This window comes from Engraulis encrasicolus, chromosome 3, assembly GCF_034702125.1.
Source record: "Engraulis encrasicolus isolate BLACKSEA-1 chromosome 3, IST_EnEncr_1.0, whole genome shotgun sequence".
Taxonomy (NCBI): domain Eukaryota; kingdom Metazoa; phylum Chordata; class Actinopteri; order Clupeiformes; family Engraulidae; genus Engraulis; species Engraulis encrasicolus.
In genome coordinates, this window is record NC_085859.1 from 13,891,577 (window position 1) to 13,915,092 (window position 23,516).

At 44.4% G+C, this 23,516-nt stretch overlaps 1 protein-coding gene across 2 annotated transcripts in view; it reads left to right on the plus strand.

The window, feature by feature from the left end:
* The window catches only part of sema6a (sema domain, transmembrane domain (TM), and cytoplasmic domain, (semaphorin) 6A), a 150,561-nt gene that overhangs the window by 48,055 nt on the left and 78,990 nt on the right, over positions 1-23,516 (plus strand). Inside the window, exons 2-4 of one of the 2 annotated variants that reach the window (XM_063194808.1) lie at positions 1,859-1,998; positions 3,866-3,983; positions 21,153-21,213. In XM_063194808.1, the coding sequence (XP_063050878.1) occupies positions 1,899-1,998; positions 3,866-3,983; positions 21,153-21,213 (279 nt within the window). In that variant the 5' untranslated portion in view covers positions 1,859-1,898. The remainder of the gene's footprint in view (positions 1-1,858; positions 1,999-3,865; positions 3,984-21,152; positions 21,214-23,516) is intronic. The other variant, XM_063194809.1, reaches the window with a different exon arrangement.

Sequence of the window (23,516 nt, forward strand, 5' to 3'; positions counted from 1 at the left end):
ATGTGTTTTTCTATTTCTATTGAATTGTGTGTTGGCATGCAAGTATGGTAATAGGTTGACCAGTGCTGGGTGTGGAGGAGGCAGTTACGCTAACAGAAGTAGTCGCAAAGGGTTCTCAGAGCTCCTGAGTTCAAAACACGAAGCCTTACCGAATAATTGCGCTTAAGTGCACTTAAGTGCTGATAGCTGCCTGCATTAGTACCGTGCTGATTGTCCACCGTGATTTGTGGGAGTGATTTGTCGCTACAGTGCTCCAGAAATGTCAGCGGAGGATGAAAACATTGGCGCAGTTGAATTGCGGGTCACTTACAGTACAAATCCAGTTAGCAAAAGAAGTCCATCATCAGGAGGGTGGGGGGAGGGGGACTTGTTGTTTTAGGATGCACAAGAGTTTTAAAAATATGTATGTAACATGTAATTTCGTTATATTATTGACTTATCACAAAGCATGCTTACCTGCATTACTGCGTTTGGTGCTATCAGCAAAGCACAGAATTCCTCTTCACTGATAAGCCTCCAAAAATGTATGGGGATGAATCTGCCCTCATCTTTCCTGACATTGCATCAGAGTGAAAGCGGTATTGAACGGCCCTACTATGGCGTCGCTAATCTGGTAGAAATGACAGCATTAGAGGAAAACAACATCACAGTTAAAAGGATCATTGTTCCTTGCAAATACAACCCTCTTTATCTGTAAGTTTTTAACATTGTAGCCTTGGCCAGCACATAATTCATTCATGGCACACACTCTTTTCTCCTCCTTCGTCAAGTCACTCAATAGCAGGTCCCCGTGGATCTTGTGATGATCTTGCCCTCTGTGCACCACAGGTTAGTCAGCGCGAGGTCTGATTTAATCTCAGGTTATCGATCGCTAGCGTGTATATCAGCAGCACTAATCCACTTTGCCTTTTTTGCTGGCATTGCGACTCTCTATGAGTGTTTGCACAGATGCTCTATTCAGCAATATTTTCTCAGAATTTGCTGAAATGTACTCTTCAACACAAGCGCGTGCAGTCTTTAACACAAACACATGGAGACTGGACACATTGTGCTGGTGAAATGCTTTCCATCTGTGTTCATGACAGGTTGCCTAAACGTTGAGCATTAGACCAGGTATGTGTGGTATCAGCTGTGACCCAGGTGATAAGTTGTGTTTTTCGTTTGTTTTGGGACCAGAATGTGCAACACCAGCCTGATGCTTCTGCTGGTTTCTTTCACTTTTAGGGCTTTCAGAACAGAGCCGGAGCCGGTGCCCGCACCAGTTACGTTCGGCACTAAAGTGCTTATCTGCGAACCCCCCGTGTTCATACTGGGCTCTGAACTTTTTCATCACGAGACTGTGTTACCCGGATGAACCTGCTGACGGCCACGCTGTCATCACGGTTCGCAGAGAAAAACCTAGTATTTTGCAGTTTGCATTGCGAACCAACTTTCCGGTTTGTGAACGCAAATATCTGTGGCGTGAACACGACGGCCGGTTCACGATTAGGTGCGGGAACGAGCTCCAGCACGGTTCTCAGTCGGCCTGAACACGCTATTTGTGAAAACCGTCTGACCTTACAGCAAAACAACAGAACAACAGAAGACCAATATTCTTTAAAAAAATATATATTTTTGGGGTCTTTATTTTGATAGGACAGTGTGAGATGTGGACAGGAAGTGAATTGGGAGAGAGACGGTGAGGGGTCGGCAAAGGACCCAAGCCTGGAATCAAACCCAGGTCAGCCACATGGCAGGCGAGTGCCCTACTAGTTGTTCCATGGCAGGGCCAGAAGACCAATGTTCAACTTACTATGCAATGTCCCTTTCAAACTTCAACTTAAACTTGAACTATCTTGTTTTGTGTTTGTTTTGACAGGTAGGCGTAGACCAGTAGTCACGGAGCCTGCAGTGCCAGCATGATTCTGGAGGCCTGGCTGCTGTCCCTCACCTTCCTGCAGGTGACGGGAGCCGGCTTCCCGGAAGACACCGAGCCCATAAGCATCTCCCATGGCAACTGTGAGTACCACGCACACACGCACGCATGAGCACGCACACACGCACGCACACACGCACGCACGCATGCACGCACACACGCACGCTCGCACATACAGTATACAGAGCCCATAAGCATCTCACATGGCAACTGTGAGTACCACGCTCACACGCACGCATGAGCACGCATGCACGCTCGCACGCACACACACACGCTCGCACATACAGTATACAGAGCCCATAAGTATCTCACATGGCAACTGTGAGTACCACACACACACGCACGCATGAGCACCTACACACACACGCACGCACGCACGCACGCACGCACGCACGCACGCACGCACGCACGCACGCACGCACGCACGCACGCACGCACGCACGCTCACACATACAGCATACAGAGTCAATAAGCATATCACATGGCAAATGTGGGTTTTACACACACACACACACACACACACACACACACACACACACACACACACACACACACATATTCAGAGTCCAGAATGAGTATTCCACACACACACACAGGCGCGCGCACGCGCGCACACACACACACACACACACACACACACACACACACACACACACACACACACACACACACACACACACACACACACACACACACACACACACACACACACACACACACACACAGTTATGTGTTCATTTGTATTGGAAATGTCAATTTTATAAGATCCAAATTTAAAAATAAAAACATAAGCACAGATGTACACATTGTGTGCACATACTCCACATGTGCCTATATACAAACACGCATACTGAAACATGCAAACACCCATACCTTGGAAACTTCCACACACATACTCTTACAGTACATACAAATCAGAGGTTCAAATGGATGTGTTTAATTCCTATAGGTATACACAACCATGCAGTACTGCTTATTGATTCCAACTCATGGTACCTGTAATACACACTTGTGTAGAGCATACAGTATTTTCAACACATGGCCCGAGGTAGATATGAAATGAAATGAAGTGCGGCCCATCACTTACATTCCTCTTCTGTGTGTTCTCTCCCCACTCTTTAAACTTTCTCTTTCTCTATTTTTTTTTTGCTGATTCCACCTCTCTTTGCTCCCTCCTCTTTGCACGTCCTTGCTTACCCCTTCACCTCCTCTCTGCTTGGTCTTTCTGCCCTTTCTCCTTCTCTTTCTCTTTCTCTTTCTCTTTCTCTTTCTCTTTCTCTTTCTCTTTCTCTTTCTCTTTCTCATTCTCTGTCTCTGCCTCTGCCTCTCTGTCTCTGTCTCTGTCTCTGTCTTTCTCTCTCTCTCTCTCTCTCTCTCTCTCTCTCTCTCTCTCTCTCTCTCTCTCTCTCTCTCTCTCTCTCTCTCTCTCTCTCTCTCTCTCTCTCTCTCTCTCTCTCCATCTCTCTCTCTTGCTCTGTCTCTCTCACTGACACACACATGGGTATTCTGTGCCTGGAATTTAAAATGTAATTTGGTGCAGCTCAGGGGAGCCCAGGAAAAATGTTAACTTTCAAATGGGTTTTCAAATGGACTCTTTCCCACATCAAAGGGTAATCCTGTCTCGTTTCTATCACAGTTCCGAGGTGCCTGTCTGTCCAAGTGACAGTATTTCTGCTAAGATGAATGTGTATATTCATATATTAATAGAAATGCCTCTTGGGGTTGCACAGACGTCCAAAGCAATTTATCGGGTGCAAGATCCAGAAAGATTACAAAACAAAGCAAGGGAATGGCAGAACACTGATGTTCACGCTCCGCTAAAAGATATAGAAAAGACATTGAGTGTATAGAATAGTCTGAAATTTAAAGCTATGCTTTAACTGACTGTGTATTACACATTATGTATTAGAGCTACTGAAATAATACTGTTGTCTTGTCATTGTTTTTCAGATACGAGGCAATATCCTGTTTTTGTTGGCCATAAACCGGGCAAAAACAGCACACAACGACATAAACTGGACATCCAGCTGATTGTTATCATGAATCGGACACTTTACATTGCAGCAAGGTTAGTTGTTGTTCTTATCCAAGGGTCTGCTGGGATGCCTGGTCTAGATGGGATCCAAGATGCACTTGACTACACAATTAAGCAGTCCATTTGGACCCCTAAAAGGAACAGTGGGCCTCATTCACCAGTGCTCTCCCAAGAATGTCCTTAGATTGGACTTGAGTTTCTCTAAAGCAGCATCACTGTAATACAGACCTGCAATATTGATACAAAATATGCCAAATAATAATTTCGGTTAAAGAAGAATACTAACTGAATACTGAAAGCCATAGGATATGTTTCGGATTGTGTGGAGTTTTGTACAAATTCTTATATTTAAGAGTAACACTGCGACATGAGCCCCAATGGTGGTACCTAACTCTGACAGAGAATGCAATCTGGGAGGAATTAACATAGTGATGAGACATTGACTGAAGCGCTTTTCTACATCACATGAAAAAGAATCAGAAAAGGGGATTTGGAAAAGAGTGAGAGGTCTGAACAAAGAAATCTAGGCTGATTGAACAAAGACGTGTAAGAAGTGTCTGGGGAGGAAACCAGAGAGTGTTTTCATCACCAGTCTGTTTCATTTTTTATTGGTAAAAAAAATAACAATTGTCTTCAAGAGGGAGTTAAGCAAGCATTTAAAAAATATGAGTCTTGAAGATATGTCAGACGGACAATTTTCTCCTCAGCAGTGTCTCATATCCAAAACAATCAACTGCATTTCATAATTCTGCTCATGTCTTCTGACAGCTTGTTTAGCATGCGGTTCCCCACCTCTCATGGAGTTCACTCCAGGCTAATTAGTTAGAAGAGTAACTCTGGAGTAACTGGGATGAGGAGGCATTGCGTTTGTACTGTGTTACCCTTTGGTCACATGATATAGTTCTGAAGCCATGTGACTGATCAGTGTACTTGTGTAGAAGAGTACATGATAGACTGGATTGTTTTCTATTGTTTGTATTGACAATATGTATTTTTTATTGTTTGTATATCGATCAGAAATGTACCTTGCATGTACCTGAAATGTACCAAAAAGTAAGCCAGGCTGGGCCCTCAAAGTTACGCAACTAGTCAGGCCGGGAGTAATACAAATATCGTTTCTAAGCTCTGGAAAAAAGATAGGAAACTCCTCCCACTTTGTCGGGAAGCAAACAACTAGCAGCAAACCAAGGGAGGCGGGTCAACCGTGCTGTTTGGGAAATGTTACAGTTTTTCTCGATTGCCTACACACAATTTTCGGAATCGGTCTTCGAATTCTCAAAACTCTACACACAAATCTCCAAACCTCACACACAACGGGCCAAACTCTTCACTACCTCTGAAAAATGCACGTCTTGTCTCAAAACAATGTACTCTCTTCTAAAAACCTCATTTTGTCGTCAAATGACACACACAGACAGTCACTACAATACACATTTGCAGACCCATTAAAACACTGTTGGGCACAGGGTAAAACTAATTTCTCCCAGTAACTTGGGCTTTTTTGTTCTGGATTGCATGGATACTGTGACATAAGTTGGAAAAACTTCAACACACAAACAGAAACAGAAAGATTTGTATGTTTTTTCACAAAAACAACACAAAGATAAACCCCACTGCCTATTTGGCAGTACAAAAAACCCATTACATTACTGTATAGCCTATTGCTATGAAAAAAAACCCTCTATACTCAACTTGAAACACAGTAGAAACTTATTTTCTTCAGTGTTCTACTTACTAAAGAGGGTATTTTTCTGTAGTAAAATACTGAAATATTGTTTTTAGACTCGGAGTACACAGACGTGTATATATTTTACATATTTTTTTAAAATATTTAAAAATTGCACTAATGTATTGTAAAATATTGGGTAACCACATGAAAGTTATGTCTTGTATAACATAGTTTTGAGTTCAAAAACTAAACAAATGGGTTTTCTCCTTGCATCCACTCATTTTTCATCAATATGACATGCAATGTGTGTCCTTATGGGGTGATGATTTCAGATTGTAAACCGGTATGAAGAGAGTTTGCCCATGTGATGAGGAAGTGAACATAGTTGCAGTTGATTGTAGTGTTGTGAATGACAGTGTGTTCCATGAGAAACCCAGTGTTTTTCTTTATGAAAATTGAGTGTAATCCAGAGAATTGTGTGTAATGGTGTGAAAAGAGTGTGTTTTAAAACTGGAATTTGAGTGTTAAGTAGGAATTGTGTTTAGTGTTCAGTGACATTGGTTAGGGGAGTTGGGAAATGGGTGAGATGTTCCGAGAATTGTGTGTGAAGTACCAGAACTTGTGTGGAGGCAATCGAGAAAAACTGTAATTGTTAATGTTAACTTGGTCAGACCAAGTGTCGAAGAGATTTGAAAGTCGATGATTATCAGGCTACCTAAAGGTGTGGGCCGAAGTTGGAACTACGTATTTAGCAGCACTATTAGACTCATTAGAGGGGTGACACTACACTCAGTATGCTCTGGATACAGCCATGCAAACATCTGTATGTCTGTTGGCTGGCACACAGAGACCATCAGGGAGGTAGATGGTAATTATGAGGTGCGATTGGATTTAATGAAATGTTTCTGCATGACAAATGACACAAATACAAAGCAATCGATTTGATTTTCTGACAGTGGAAGGTAATAATTAATCCATGATAAAAAATTATACCTTCAGAGAGAGAGAGAGAGAGAGAGAGAGAGAGAGAGAGAGAGAGAGAGAGAGAGAGAGAGAGAGAGAGAGAATACAGTACTTATATATTTGCATATTTTCAGGCTGTAATCCACGGTGCCTCTTAATCGTCTGTAATGCTAATTGCATTTTCAAAAAACTGCCTCCGTGTAAATTATGAATTTAGGTCATGTTTGTAGTAGCTTGTTGTTGCTTTTCTCCAGACTGTCCCTTGTGTGGTACTTAATCCTGTTCTGTATTAATTCTGCATTTTTAGATGCTTGCCAGTCCTGTTTTTTTTTTACATTTTCTTCAGCCTAGTTGGGTGTTATTGTCTAAGCTGTGTACTTGAAACTAGACATACCAAAAATAGACTTTATTATAACCCCTTGTGTTTTAAACATTTTACTTGGAAAACAGTGTTGTTACAATGGAGTAAACAAAGGATGCAATTGTATTCATCTTTCTGGCTAGTTCAACTGAAACCAAATGTTTAGCCACCTTATTGTCTGGTATGACAATTGACTTGAAATACAGTGAAGCCGGTCAGTTAGTGTGGCATTATGGCAATGTCTTTGAGTTATTGTTTCCTCTCTCCTGTTCCCACCTCAGACACCTTTTTCTGCTTTCCTGGTTAGAAACCATTTTGGCTGTAGCCTCCTACTGCAGATGGGGTTGCCGTCGGGCCTATCCACTATTTGCTGAAAAGACTCAACTACATCATAACAGCATTGCTATGACAGTACCGAGAGCCTTAGGCAATAGATTAAGACATAACCATTACAATGTTATGACGTAGGCTCTGCGCTAAGAGGTTAAAAGACTAATATGGAGGTGGCCATTATCTCTGCCCCTCTTTTATACCACTATTTGACTCAGCATTAGCTCCTCTCTCTAGCGTGGGCCCAATGTGTTGATGTATCACTGTAATTAATATTTGAAGCACATTTCTCTGCTATGCTATACTTTACTTATCACCAGTGCTCTAAATGAACACCAGCAAACCGGCCAAATTCCGGTGAAAATTCAGTTTGGCTGGTAGAAAAGAAAGCTTACTAGCCACTCTGACTGGTAGTGAGTTTGGCTAGTACGATTCACATCTACAAGCCAAATTTGGCTAGTGATGAAAAACAGTGAATTTGGAGCCCCGCCTATCACGCTCCATCTTCCCCCACCACCTTATCGCATCTCTTCCTCTTCCTCTTCCTCTCTTCTGCTTTCTGTTCTTTTACTGCAGGCAAAGATATTGCCATTAGCATCTTGTAGATCTGAAACTGGATAAGACGTACCCTTTCCCCCTCCTCTGTCTCCTCTCTTCATTCCTGGGTGCACTGTGGTAGAGAGGAGACACTGGGGATAGTAAAGCTTTGAGTGCAGATGTGGATCAGGCTGGCTGGTTTAACCGTGTGGGTAAAGACTGTTGGTTGTCCAGGGAAGTGAGTGGTTATGTTTTAAAAAAAATGCTGTATTAATGCAATCTGTATTATCATTCCTAAACCATTCATATCAGTCCCTCGCATTGTGTTTTGTTTTTGTGTTTCGTTTGATCTGGTATGAATGAATGGCAGGTGCCTACACACTGTAGGCTACATGTATTCAGTTTGTGTCCGATCTTCTAATTTCGAGACTAATTTTATGGTTTAGCATTTTATGTAAGACCTTACTTTATACTTAAAGGGACACTGTGTGAAATGTTTAGTTGTTTATTTCCAGAATTCATGCTGCCCATTCACTAATGTTACCTTTTTCATGAATACTTACCACCAGCATCAAATTCTAAGTATTCATTATGACTGGAAAAATTGCACTTTTCATACATGACAAGGGGATCTTCTCCATGGTCTGCCATTTTGAATTTCCAAAAATAGCCATTTTTAGCTGTAAAAATGACTGTACTTGGACCATACTAGAAAATATTTGTTTATTACTTAGTAAAGTTTCATGTAAAGATCAAATTTGGCAATAGGGCGCCTAGTTTCAATGAGCAGCATAGTTGCAGTACCTTTTTTGACCATTTCCTGCACAGTGTCCCTTTAAAGTGGGAGGAAAGTTGTGGTGGTACAGTCCTATCACAGCAAATAACGCTCTGAGGGACACATCTAAACCGTAGTGGTGCTTATCAAGTGACACACGCCTACAGCCTCCCTTGGATTTCTTGACCAAATTGTTCTCTTAACATTTATTTTATTTTATTTTATTAAAGGATCCCCATTAGCTTATGCCGTAGCAGTTCGCTAGTCTTCCTGGGGTCCTAATTCCAAATACATGATGTAACACATCACATTTCAGATTAATAACAATACAAATAGACATGCCTTGCAAAAAATAAAGAGTTTTTTCAAAGATTCAAGTAAATAAAATACAAGAAGATCTCAAAAGGTCAGCAACAAGTCTAGCAAACTGTTATAAAATGCAATGCTGCCACATTGCTGAAAGTTCTCCTCCACACATCTAAAACAATAAAAAACAGACCTTACAACTTAAGATGACAGCTATGGTATCAACCATTCAAAAGACACCTTTTTAATTTCCTTTAAAGGTTTTTTTGCCCGTGTCTTGACGGATATCCAATGGCAATTCGTTCCATGTCTTAATTGCTCTATAAAGCACGGTTCTTTTCAGTGAATTCGTTCTTGGATTTGGTAGTACAATGTCACCCTTGCCTGATTTCCTGGTGGCATATTTGTGAGCCGTGTTACAAAACACTACTTGCTGGATCAAAGACTCAGGTCTCTGTGTTTTTATTGCTTCATTAAGACATGTCGCCAGTCTCTTCTCCACGCTGAGCCATGACAGCGCAGTGTGCATCTTATGGATGCCAGTTCTAGGTGAACATCCAAGGACAAGTCTAGCAGCTCTGTTCTGAACGACTTGTAGTTTTGCCAGCTCCCTTTTTGAGGCTGAGGCCCAGACCACTGAGCAGTAATCTAGATGAGATAAAATTAAAGATTTGCAGACTTGCTCTTGGATTTTAAATGGCACATATGGTGCACATTGTCTAGTAAAGTGAATTTCACTGCCCATTTTTAGATGCGTCCCAGCATCTCTATAAGAGGGTCTGTCTGTCCGTCCGTCCGTCTGAAACGCATTCCTTCAATTGTCCGTCTGAAACGCATTCCTTCAATAGTTCCTTCCTGCAGAGTTGGCATTTTGGACCGGAGCGAATGCGTGCAAGCCAAAACGGCCACAAGGCGGCAGAGTTGGCATTTTGGACCGGAGCGAATGCGTGCAAGCCAAAACGTAGGCCATGTGATATGTTACCAAACCGGCAAGACTGATTGCATTGTGAGATAACTGAGGGGGCAATTCAATTTTCGGCATTGTTTTGCGTTTGGACAATGGGAGGCAACTTTATTAGTTCGTCAGAGACTCGCGGAAATGACGATTTAGAAGTCGGCAGGCAGTTTTTGACACAGATGTCTGTGCTCGGATAGAGGGGCGTTTGCATTGCATAACGCTCCACGACATGGAACCGTCATTAGTTGACAGGCGACCCGCAGCGCATAGGCCTACACCTCTTCCTCTAAACGGGGACCTGTAACATTTGGTTAGCTTTTCTCCTTTCATAACATTCACATTTTCCTTTCTGCTTGGATCGAGGGCGTTTGCATTGCATAACGCTCCACGCCATGGAACTGTAATTAGTTGACAGCCCGCAGCGCCTCTAAACGTGGACTTTTTTTTCTTTCATAACATTTCACATTTCCTCCGCTTTTGTCCAGTCCACAAAATCGGGTTCAGGCGTCTGTGTGTAGCCTACGAAAAAGGGAGGCTGCCTTTTAATATCCCCAGCGAGTTACTTCTGCCTTTTCAGTGAGTAGCCTAGTCAGTGTGCGCTGCGCTCTGAAACATGGTGCTAGACAGCTGGGCCATTTGACATACGGTGTGTTACTCGTAGGCTACAAAGGGAGGTTCTTTCGTTGGCGGGCTACCCCACAGGTGCTTTCCGTTGCGCTCAGAGAGAGCACGGGAGAGAACGCGTCTTTTGTAATTGCTTTGCAGTCGTGTGAATTTGGTTAACTCTGGCACGGAAGCTCACTGCTTTGTGCCTTGACGGTGAAGCTGGTATTGAAAAATAAGCGCATAATTCACCTAAAGGGTGAACCCATAAGCGCATGATTGACCCAAACGGTTTTATTTATTTATTATTTGTCGATGTTTACATTCTTTCCCACATGTGCTGAAATGGCGTGATACTAAAGGTTGATACTAATAAATGTCTAGTAATTTGTAATGTACTTGATCTATGTGACATTTGAAATCATATGGTTCTTTTCCAAGTCCAAGAATGATAAACTTATTATAGCCTAAACTGCAAAAAATAAAGCCATGTCTCGCCATTTTGCTGCCTTCCATATTATTTGCAGTTTCAATGGGCAATATGACCAATAAACAGAAAGTACATCCTCAGGGGGGCGTTGACAGGTTAGGAGGAAGCCAGGGGGGCGTTTGGGGGAAAAAAATGGCATAGTTGGAACTGGCATAGAGGGACGCATCTGTTGTCCGCCTGTCGGCCTTGTTTAATGATTCTATCTATATGCTCTGACCAAGACAGATGGTTGTCAATGACCATGCCCAGCAATTTCAGCTTTTCCACTTGTTCAATGGGTTCTTTGGCCACATATAATTCTAACTTTGGCTTGGCAGACCCAAATAAAATACTCTTAGTTTTGGATATATTCAAGACCAGCTTATTCACAGTAATCCATGCATACACCCGTTCCAATTCTTTGGAACATTCACCTGTACATGTCCGCAAGGGACTCCCCCAATGTATTCTGGATAATGTAGTTCAACCAGTCTGCATAAACCTCGAGAAGAGCCATCTTATAACCCAGGTAGCAATGCCATCAGTAGCCTACTGTAGCTGCTAGCAGGCAGGATCCAGCTTGTTACCCTGGCCCCAACATAGCATAGCACAGCATGGCATTCCACCGCCATGGCAACGGCAACCCTCCCATAACATTTCCCACAATACAGCTCTGCTTGGCAGCAGACAGATGAAAGACGTGAGACAATTGGGATCGTGGCCATGTTACAAATAAGAAAATGACAAGTCTTCAGTGATTAATGTTATAGCAATGATTAATGTTATACCTTGACATGAAGGGTAGGGAGTCTACAGTAGTATGGGAATGTTGAATGTGAAGTGTAACCTACTGACAAAAAAAAGCTGATGCCATCCATACTTGCTGTAAATAACTGTCATTCAGGGGAAGCATGAAAATGTTTGGTAAGAACGGTTGCTTTTGTACCATTAGAAATGAATCAGGACTGATATGTTAACAAATACTTGATGTCTATGTTGAAAATAGCAATAGCAGCGGCCATATTATGCTGTATCCATACTTTTATAACGTGGTATATTTTAGGCCTACTCAGTGGTATATAATTCCGTACTGTATTGTACTGTGCAATTATACTACGTATGTATTGTGATTCACTGTAATACAATTGGTAGTGAATCTGAGCAGTTACACAACATTCGATGCCGATGGGCATATTCCACAGAAGGGCTGAGATTCACAAACAAACAAGACAAAGTGCAATGTGAAATGAATAGATTATAGGACGGAGAGGTAAATAAAGGAGTTATGAGAGTATAGACGACTTAAAAGAGTGTGTGGATGAATGGAGGATCCGTCTGGAAGGAAGGAAGGAGTCCTTTGGGGGGGGATGAAAAGTTTTTTTCCCTAGAGGGCCGCATGAGTTGCAATTATGCTGTCAGCTCGCGAAATCCCGCTAAAGCTTCGTTAATGATGCGGATTACATTTCCTTACCTTCTATTCAGGTCACCATTCAAACCAGCGCTGTATTGGTGAATGTGTGTTTATTGGTGTGTGTGTGTGTGTGTGTGTGTGTGTGTGTGTGTGTGTGTGTGTGTGTGTGTGTGCGCGCGTGCGTCTGTCTGCCTGCCTGTGTGTGTGCGCGCGTCTGTCTGCATGTGTGTGTGTGCGTGCGTCTGTCTGCCTGCCTGTGTGTGTGTGTGTGTGTGTGTGTGTGTTTTGAGTCATTTTGTCCATTCATGTGAGCTACCTTGCATCCTACGCGGTAGGAGGGTGAGAGCATATGGATGTCTGTTTTCTATCATTTTGTACGTTCACGTTTCACACAGGGCATGGAGGCGTGTGTGTGTGTGTGTGTGTGTGTGTGTGTGTGTGTGTGTGTGTGTGTGTGTGTGTGTGTGTGTGTGTGTGTGTGTGTGTGTGTGTTATTCCCCTTATTTGTGTTGGGTTGTGTTGTGAGGCGTGTGTGTGTGTGTGTGTGTGTGTGTGTGTGTGTGTGTGTGTGTGTGTGTGTGTGTGTGTGTGTGTGTGTGTGTGTGTGTGTGTGTGTGTGTGTGTGTGTGTTATTCCCCTTATTTGTGTTGGGTTGTGTTGTGAGGCGTGTGTGTGTGTGTGTGCGTGTGTGTGTGTGTGTGTGTGTGTGTGTGTGTGTGTGTGTGTGTGTGTGTGTGTGTGTGTGTGTGTGTGTGTGTTATTCCCTTTATTTGTGTTAGGTTCCCATACAAAATGTAAATGAGAGTGTCCGGTGAGATCAGCGAGAGAGAGAGAAAGAGAAAGAGAGAGAAAGAGAGAGAGAGAGGGAGAGAGAAAGCGAGAGAGAGAGAGAAACAGGGGTAGAAAAGAAAGAGTAGGGGAGTGGAACAGAGCGAAAGGGACAGAGAGAGAGAGAGAGAGAGAGAGAGAGAGGGAGAGAGAGGGTGAAAGAAAGCGAGAGAGAGAGAGAGAGAGAGAAAAAAACAGGGGTAGAAAAGAAAGAGTAGGGGAGAGAGAGAGAGAGAGAGATAGAGAGAGTCAGGAACAGGGGTAGAAAAGAAAGAGTAGGGGAGTGAAACAGGGTGAAAGAGAGAGAGAGAGAGAGAGAGAGAGAGAGAGAGAGAGAGAGAGAGAGAGAGAGAGAGAGAGAGAGAGAGAGAGAGAGAGAGAGAGAGAGAGAGAGAGAGAGATCAGGAACAGGGGAGGGAGACAGAGCAGAGACAGGGGCCTGGCGGCAGGATTAGCATCCCTCTGTGGCAGGGTGCCCACTCTGGGCCCTTATCATGCCATTCAGCCCTCACCAGGGCTCCTCACTCTGGCTGTCTGTGTGTGTGTGTGTGTGTGTGTGTGTGTGTGTGTGTGTGTGTGTGTGTGTGTGTGTGTGTGTGTGTGTGTGTGTGTGTGTGTGTGTGTGTGTGTGTGTGTGTGTGTGTGTGTGTGTGTGTGTGTGTGTGTGTGTGTGTGCGCGTGCGTGTTTGTGCTTGTTTGTGGGTGCGTGCACGTGTGTGCGTACATGTGCGTACATGTGCGTACATGTGCGTGCATGCATAAGCGTGTGCGTGTGCATGGGTGCGTGTATGTGTGTATGTGTGTATATGTGTGCGTGTGTGTGTGTGTGTGTGTGTGTGTGCATGTGCATGGGTGTGTGTATGTGTGTATATGTGTGCGTGTGTGTGTGTGTGTGTATGTGTGTATATGTGTGCGTGTGTGCACTGGGGTTCCAGACTCCCTCGGCTCCACACTACAGAAAAGCCCCTAAGCCTAAGCCTATGTACATGTGTTTTTGTGTGTGTGTGTTTTTGTGTGTGCGTGTGTGCATGTGTGTGCGTGTGCGTGTGCGTGTGTGTGTGCCTGTGCCTGTGTGTGTGTGTGTGTGTGCCTGTGCCTGTGTCTGTGTGTGTGTGTGTGTGTGTGTGTGTGTGTGTGTGTGTGTTACACTGTGTGTGTGTGTGTGTGTGTGTGTGTGTGTGTGTGTTACACTGTGTGCCTGTGTGTGTGTGTGTGTGTGTTACACTGTGTGCTTGTGTGTGCGCGCATGTGATGAGTTTGTGTGATGAGAAAGACGCCTAAGCTTGTGGGGGGGTGGGGGTGGGGGGGTGTTACAGACCAAACAATGCGGAAGAGTTTTTGGGGGGCCTCTGTCACCCCCACACATGATCTAATCCCAAGAACAGGTAAGTGGGGAGGGGAGGGGAGGGGAGGGGGAGGGGAGGAGGAGAAGGGGGAGCACAAGGAGAAGAGACGGGGGGGGGGGGGGGGGTATACTCCCATTTTGTGATGAGGGAAAAGTTGTAGGGGGTGAAGAGGAGGATGGGGAGGGGCGGGGGGGGGGGGTGCGGTTGTGTGTGCACTTCCATTTTTTGACAGAGGAAAGTTGTAGGGGGTCGAGGGGAACAGAGGGAAAGAGAGAGGGAGAGGGGGGAGGGGGGGAGGGTGTGTACCCCCATTTTGTGACAGGGAAAAGTTGTATGGGGTAGTGAGGGAGGTAGCGAGAGGGAAGAAGGGGGTGTGTGTGTGGGGGGGTACATTTTGTGACAGGTAGGTGTGGGGCTGCATACTAATCTGCCACCCCCCACTCCCCCTCCTCTCCTCTCCCAGTCCCCTTCCCACCATCCCTGGGTGTAATTGTCCAACAAAAGAGCCACCAGATGGACGCCACTGGTCCGAGCCTTTGCCCCCATGCACGGAAAAGGAATGGGGCTGTTATGAAAACGACATTCTTTCGCAACAAAGAACCCCCTTTTTCTCTTCCCAACAAGTCCGGCCACCCAACTCCCCCTCTTCTTCTTCTTCTTCTTCTTCTTCTTCTTCTTCTTCTTCTTCTTCTTCTTCTTCTTCTTCTTCTTCTTCTTCTTCTTCTTCTTCTTCTTCTTCTTCTTCTTCTCCTCCATGAAGACCTCAGCCTCTCCTCTCCTCTCTTCTCCTCCCTTCCTCTCCCCTCCCTTACCCTCCCACACCCTCTCCAAATCTCCGCGGGTAGAAACTGTCTCTCTCACCTCCTCTCCGTCTCCCACTGTTTCTGTGGCCTCCATTCAGCTGGAATTAGAATGATGTGTGGTGATAACACATTATGGATGTGACCAAAAGATGACAACAGTTCTCCTTTTCTCCTATCAAAATATCCCAGCCTCCAAAGCACATAAAAACATGAAATGAGTTGCATTTAAAAGCTAGAACCTTCATTTTGCACTAGAATGTGTTCATTCAGCTCTAACATATCCACATTTTTTAGTAAAAAAGCTCAAATCTCAAGAACCTTATTGCAGCGTATATGTCGCTCCAGGACACAATGGGTTAAAACAGAAACATTCCCATAAATGTTTCATGCAGTCGCATCGTACAAATACTATATGGTCTCTTTTAGAGCAGCATTATGGATGCGATAAAATATTCCACTTTGTGAGGAATTGCCCAGTGGCAGAATGCATGACGTAAAAGGGGCCCAGCGAAGTCCTTTCAACGAGGTACTCGTGTATGTAAATACAGATATGTAAATTTAGACTAACACAAGGGGAAACAGTGCAATCCTCTTTCCTCTTCTCAGCGAAGAAGCCCCCCGTTCCTCTGCCTGCAGACACACACGCACGCGCACACACACACACACACACACACACACACACACACACACACACACACACACACACACACACACACACACACACACACACACACACACACACACACACACACACACACCCACACACACACACACACACACACCACACACACACACACACACATATATATATACACACACACAGACACAGACACACAGACACACACACACACACACACACACACACACACACACACACACACACACACACACACAAATACAAGCACACACACACACTCCAGACTCAGCGGGTAGAGACCCTCCATTTCAGCCTCTGTCTCTTCAGCGCCGCTGTGCCCACGGAGGGCTCCACTGTGCTGGGACCACGAGAACTGAGGAGAGGTCCTGGAATCACACGGAGGGGTGAAGGAGGGGTACAGACTCTGGGGAGCTGCAATTCTAATAGCGAGCGAGGCAGACAGACTACGTGACGTTCACGTAGGGGGCCTATAGCAGCAGAGCAGCCCAGGGAACTTGCAAGCGGCCATTTGTAATCTGTTTGAGTGTTTTCCAGCTGGAATTTCAGCAAGCTACATTCATTCATTGGATCTAGAGTTGTGCTGGAATGGCAGGTCGTGTAATGTTTCATTTACGGTCGCTACCATTCACGTATTGAATTAATGAATTGCTAGCTAGATCTCTGTGTAATGCTCAAAGGATGTTTGTGTGTGTTCTAAAAGAATCGTAATTCCCGAAAGTTAATAAAACTGTTAACAGAAATACTTTTCTAACAAAAATGGCAGTGACAAAACAACATAGATCAATATGCTTCACTTATTGTGGAGGATGCATGGCCATAGAAAATTCAGCTGCCTTGGCAGTTACTTTTTGTATTCATGTTCAATGGAAAGACCTCCGCTGTCCTGGCAACATGTATGTGTACGTGTCTGTGCATTTGTACGTGTCTGTGTGTGTGTGTGCGTGCGTGCGTGCATGTGTCGTGTGTGTGTGTGTGTGTGTGTGTGTGTGTGTGTGTGTGTGTGTGTGTGTGTGTGTGTGTGTGTGTGTGTGTGTGTGTGTGTGTGTGTGTGTGTGTGTGTGTGTGTGTGTGTGTGTGTGTGTGTGTGTGTGTGTGTGTGTGTGTGGCTGGACACTGTGGAGCGATGTCGCCAGGGCTAAAAGTATCAGTCTGGTTTATTTGCACACAGGGCTGGAGGAAGCCCCCCAGACCCCCTCTGTTTGCATAAGCAGAGCTTGGATTTGTTCAATTGGACAAAACAGAGTTGTAGGTTTTTTTCCCCTCTTTTAGTTGAGAGGGGGAAGGGGGAATTGTGGGAGCCAGAAGCCTAATTTTGACTGTGTGTTGCCATGCATTTTTCTTTTTACATTTTACGTTTAGCATTTTGCCTTTTACGTATTACGTTTTAAAATGTGGCAGCCACCAATCATTGTCCCCTAAAGAAAACCAAAAAATAGTTTTGGACCAAATTGAGCCAACAAATTTGTGAAATTCTCGGAGGATGTAGAGAGAGATAGACACGACATGAAAGGCCTTGCTCATGTTCTTTGTTGTTAATGAAAGATGAAGCCAATTCAGGATGTAAGCAGAAGATCAGAAGATGTTATATTTCAGAATATATATAACAATATATATTTCAGAAGATGTTATATTTCACTGGAATAAAATAATACTAATTATTTGAAAAAGGAAGAAAATTCCAATGGTCTATGGTGGCCTTTGGTGTTGGGGAAACTATAAGTCTTTACAATGGAGGGAATACAGGGCACTCTATCCAAAATGTATTGAAAAGACTTTATTCCAACCTGTGGATTTCAATTTAAAAACATTAAGACTGGGGATCAACCCATGCATAGCATCACAGCTAGTCTTACAGTCAGGGTAGGTTAAGGATTTAAACTTTTGCATAAAAAATCTGTGTCTAAATCTGTGTCTAACGTTTACTCTGTCTCACATGCAAAAGATGACTTTGTTTGGGATTGAGTTGAATCGTGTCTTTCTGCGAGACAATGTGACTTTGTGCTGCTGATCATGTTGCAGTATTTTGCATTTTGCATTTGGTTTGGTGCTAGAAATGGAAACACTTAGAATGGGTTAGCCGAGAGAACATAAGCACTCCGATGATCCTGTTTTACCGCAGAACTGGAGTTGTTTGTGTGTGTGTCCCACTGATGTGTGAAAACGTGTAATCCAGGTCTGTGAAAGTATGTATGAATTGGCTTGAGTTGTGTGGAGGCTGTTGCGCTGCGCTACTGCTATAGGAGGCTGTCATCATGATGGGCGTTTGAAGGGCTCTGTGTGCGTTGACGTTATCCCAGGTGTGGGGGGCCCCCAGGGGCTGTTGTTTACATGAGAGAGCTCGTCCTCATTGTTCCGTCAGGATGTTTGTCTTTCACGTCATTTGGTCATGTCTATCTCGGAGGCTGCATGCCGGGCCTGGTTGAATACTGGATTGTTTGAGCTCGGAGAAAATATAAAGCACACATCCCAGTAGCGTGTGAACATCAGAGGTTAGGTTTCGGCACATCAGGAATTGCGCACACACACACACATAAATCCACACATAAAAACACGCAAGCGTGCTCAGTCACACTCACACCTGCACACGTTGAGTTGTCAGAAAAAAAACACTGCTTTGACCATGTGTGACCACACTTTTGAACAAACTGAAAAAATGAAGCTGGTCTGGAAACACATGTGCTATATTATTGAATATTATTGAAAGCACAGCACTCCGCTGCACTGTAAAAGGGAGCAGGTGAGTTCAAACAAAAAAGGGAAGGAGTTAGGTGAAGAAGATTGAGAATGAGAGGAGGAGGTCAAGGAGAAGAAGGTGGAGGAAAAAAACACATATGGATAGGTTTCCCGTTGACAAACATTTGCGTCGAAAGGAGAGGCAAGATGCTAAGCAGCCAATCACATGAGCGTTGGTTTTTTTTTTTTTTTGAGTGACAGCAGTTTCCAAACAATCAGAGATTGCAGAGGGACCCCTACTGTAGCTGTGTACGAAGAGAGGAATGTTTGTAAACCGTACAAGAAACCTATGTCCTGTAGAGGAAGAATTAGAGGGTTCTGTGCAGTCATCTCTCTCTCTCTCTCTCTCTCTCTCTCTCTCTCTCTCTCTCTCTCTCTCTTCCCCATTGATCTTCTCTGGTCCGAAACTATTATCTGCACCTTCAATTTCCAGTCTATCAATTCAGACACATGTCCAAATTCACACAAGACAGATAGTAAAACTACATATCAAGACAGACTGGGACAATCGAACAAAAACTACACAAAACAATAACAATGAAAACAAAATAAGCAAAATTAAAATGATACCTCAATCCTTACGAATAAGCTTCACCACAAACATGCTCCCGGTGCATTATGCAATTAACTCTCGGCTCAGATGTTTCACCTACTGTAACGTTCACAGCCCGAATTCTAACTAACTCTGTGGCGTCAATTAGCATCTGTAGCATCTGTACCACACAGCACGCATCTGTAACACACAGAGACTGCACAATGGCATATTTCACCAATTGTACCCCTGCTCAGATTAGCAACAAGCTAAGCTGATATTACATTCCCAATATCCAGCCAGCCCAACAGAAGCTCAGCACGACACTGGCTGATGCACAAATTCAAGGATCATCTCTCTCTCTCTCTCTCTCTCTCTCTCTCTCTCTCTCTCTCTCTCTCTGTCTCTCTGTTTCTCTCTGAATGTATGTATACATCTGCCTGCTCGCTGGGTAGCCCAGGGTGTGAAGCCTGTGTTAGTGGATTCAATTGCTGCAAATTGCCACTTGTCCTCAACATTATTAAATTTGGTTAATGGATGTGTGGAGGAGGATGTGGAAAAAGGCTTATGAGCCTTAATTAAACCGCCATACACGGATGTTGCATCTGAGAGAGAGACATTGATTAAAAGCCAAATATGTGCATGCGCGTCCATGATTGTAAACAAATAAAAACCACAAGCTGTGTGTGGTTTTTTAATTCTTTCTGTAAACAAGTATAGATTCCTAACAGAGCTCTCCTTTGGTGCAAGCCATCTCTCCGACGGGTATAACCCTGTTAGGTTTTATGTACACCATATGTTTGGAGGAGACCTGCATTGGACTTTGAACACAGATAAGCCTTGTATATCTGCACTTTAATGAGACCCTCAACCAACCAGCACCTTGTCAGTTTTCTATGTGTCTGGAAGCTGCCTGTTACTTAGAACGTATGCCTTGTCTGTTTTAACCCCTTAGTGCAGAGCCTGTGTTATAACCTTACTGTCACCAAAATTGTAATGGCTATGTCTTAATCTCGGTATGGTCTTAGCAATGTTGTCACAATGCAGTTGAGTATTTTCAGCGAATAGTGAATAGGCCCTTGCACCGGGGACCCCATCTGCAGTAAGAGGCTACGGAACCGTCTAGAACAGGGGTTCCCAACCTTTTCCAACGTGGGGCCCACTCGAAATTGTCACAAATGCTCAGGGCCCGTGCACTTCTGACCCAATAAAGAACAAAACTCAAATAAATCAATAGCAACACACACCACAATATGATTATAATTTGTAGAAAATGATTTCAAGGCCCACTTGGAATACCTTCAGGGCCCACCATAGGTTGAAAATCACTGGTCTAGAACGCAGGTCTGTTCCTTCCCTTTGAGAGTGAGGATGGAGCCCTCAACAGGCTTTTAAAACCCTCAGAGTTTTATGGTGACCACATGTCGAAGCAGAGGAAACCTGCACAGGACTTTGGAACACATGCTACTTGTCTGTGGTTTAATGAGTGTTGGTATAGATTTCCCGTACCGTGAACACCTATGCTTAATTGAGCTGAACAAGAGCGGGGCTGACTTGACGCTGGCCGACCCCCCACCACACCCACCTTCTTACCACCAACCAACCAACCCCCCCTCCCCTCCCCTCTTTCAGCGGAGAATAAAGATGCCTTTGTCTGGCTGCCTGGCCACTTAAAACCTTTGTTGACTGTTTCTGTCTAGCGGGCTGTGGCGGTCGTGTTGGTGGTGCTCTGTGCTCTTGTGTTTCCACCCTGGCATGCCGAGAGACGGGCCATGTTTTTTGGACGAGCACCAACATGTCCGTTATGCTCCTCTCCATCTTTTGTGTGCTGGGGGAAAATCTGGACACCTAACAAAACACATGACTGTCTCTCTCTCTCTGTGTCTCTCTGTCTCTCTCTTTCTCTCTCTCTCTCTGCAGGGATCACATTTATTCAGTGGAGGTGGACACAGCCAACAGTGAGGAGATCTATTTCAGCAAGGTGAGTCTCCGCCCTACTGTACAACCACACATGCACACACACACACACACACACACACACACACACACACACACAGACACACACACATACATACACACAGAGACACACACACACACAGGCTACTGCTCCACCCTTCCCCCATACTGCTCATGATCATGTAGGCTATACGCACACACACTCACACACGTGCACGTGCACACGCACGCATGCATGCCCGCCCACACACACAGACACACAGACACACAGACACACACACAGACACACAGACACACACACACACACACACGCACACGAACGCACACGCACGCACACACACACACAGACACACGCACACACACACACACACACACACACACACACACACACACACACACACACACACACACACACACACACACACACACACACACACACACACACACACACACACACACACAGACACTACTACTCCACCCTTCCCCCATAGAGCTCCTGGTCCTCCTGCGCTGCCTGCCACTACTACACCACCTCTAATTATATTGCAGCCATAGTACAATGCCCATCCCCCTCCACTCCACTCCACTCCTCTCCACTCCGCTCCACCTACTCACCATCACCACCAGCCCCACACCAGGCCCTGCCCCGCTCCTCATCCTCTAAAGATCTGGCCACTGTACACACACACACACACACACGTTGGCACTGACCCCGCTTACTAAGCTCATCATCCGATCAAGGATTCAAGCGTCATACGGTAGTTATCTCTTCCCCCTTCAAATGCACAACACACGACACAGAGGAGGAGGAGGAGGAGGAGGAGGAGATGGGGAATTACGCATTGGCTACTGGAGATGTAACCTTGAGGAAGAAAGAATGTGTTCATTGAAAAAAACTCGGTTATTCTAAAATTTCAAATGATATATTTCATGGAGAGTAACATTCTTCAGAACAAGACAGGGTTAAAAGGAGATGTGGAAATGAGTGGTTCACAAGGGTGAAGGATTTTGAGGCCAGTGGATATTGGACCTTCAAAATAAAACTGAAACATGTTTTGTTACGACTAAGAGTTTTAATTAATTGCCAGAGCAGAACAGGTCAATGGATTATCACTTGGGACTATGAGGCAGCAAAAGCACAACAACAGTGAGAGGCGCCGGCTGCAGATGATGTGTAAAGGCTGATGGTGGTGGATGTGTAACCTTGCCTCTCAATAGCCCACTCACTTCCTGTCCTGTCCTGTCCTGTGCTGTCACGGCAGAGGACAAACATGAGAGTGACTGAGCAGGAGACGAGATGGCTAACAGGAAGGACGGCATGCGTGCGTGCGGATGGAGGGATCAGAAATCACTGACGCAGCAAACATGCTGCTTAGACCTCCGGGGGGCCTTGGACGGTATATGAATATTTAGCCTGTGCTGGTGGTACACTACCAGTAATGCATATAATTTGATCTCTTTGACACATGTCGACATTAATAAATCAAAACCAAGCAATGTCCGTACACATGATTTAATGTGGAATTGCGAAAACAACTTTGAATGATGCAGGCCTACTCCTTCGAAGCCTTTTTTTGGATAAATAAGAAATTTCTTCTATCCACCTATACCTAGCTCCTATGATACCTTGTGTGAAAAACAGGTGCGACTACTGCTTAGTTATGTCCTGTTTATGATCAAACCGATGCTCATCAGCCATAGCCATTCTGCTGTCTCCACCATTGCATAGCCGTGTCATCGTCTTGCCAAACCGGCCCCAAAGATTCCAACAGAAGGCCCGGGTTGTGGTCTGTTGTGGTGGTTATCTTACACAGAACAGGAATTCACCTGGAAAACAAATATTGTATTTTGTTAAGTGGGTTTGTCTAGTCTACAAGGCTAGCAAATAGGCAATTTGATAGTGTTGACCCCAGTCCTTCATACACCTTAAACCTGTTAAAAACATGGCCCCTGTTCTAAATGTGCTGCTATCCAGCGGTGTAGTCTACTTTTTTGAAGTGGGTATACTGTATATTCGAGCATTTTTTGAAGTGGGTATACTGTATATATTTATGCTATTCTAAATAATGGATCAATCAATTTTAAGTGGGTATACTGAAGCCCCTAAAATTTAGAAGTGGGTATACTCCCTATACCTGCGTTCTACGTAGACTATACCACAGCTGCTGTCAGAATGACAGTGACCAAGTCGTGATGTACTAAAGGCCCTGTGTAGTGTCATAGTAGTGCACCACATTCAACGAATAATACAGTGTTTCACTGTCAGAACAGTGTGCATTGTGGGGCTGCAACATGCAATATATGGCATTTCTGCGATACGAGAAGGTG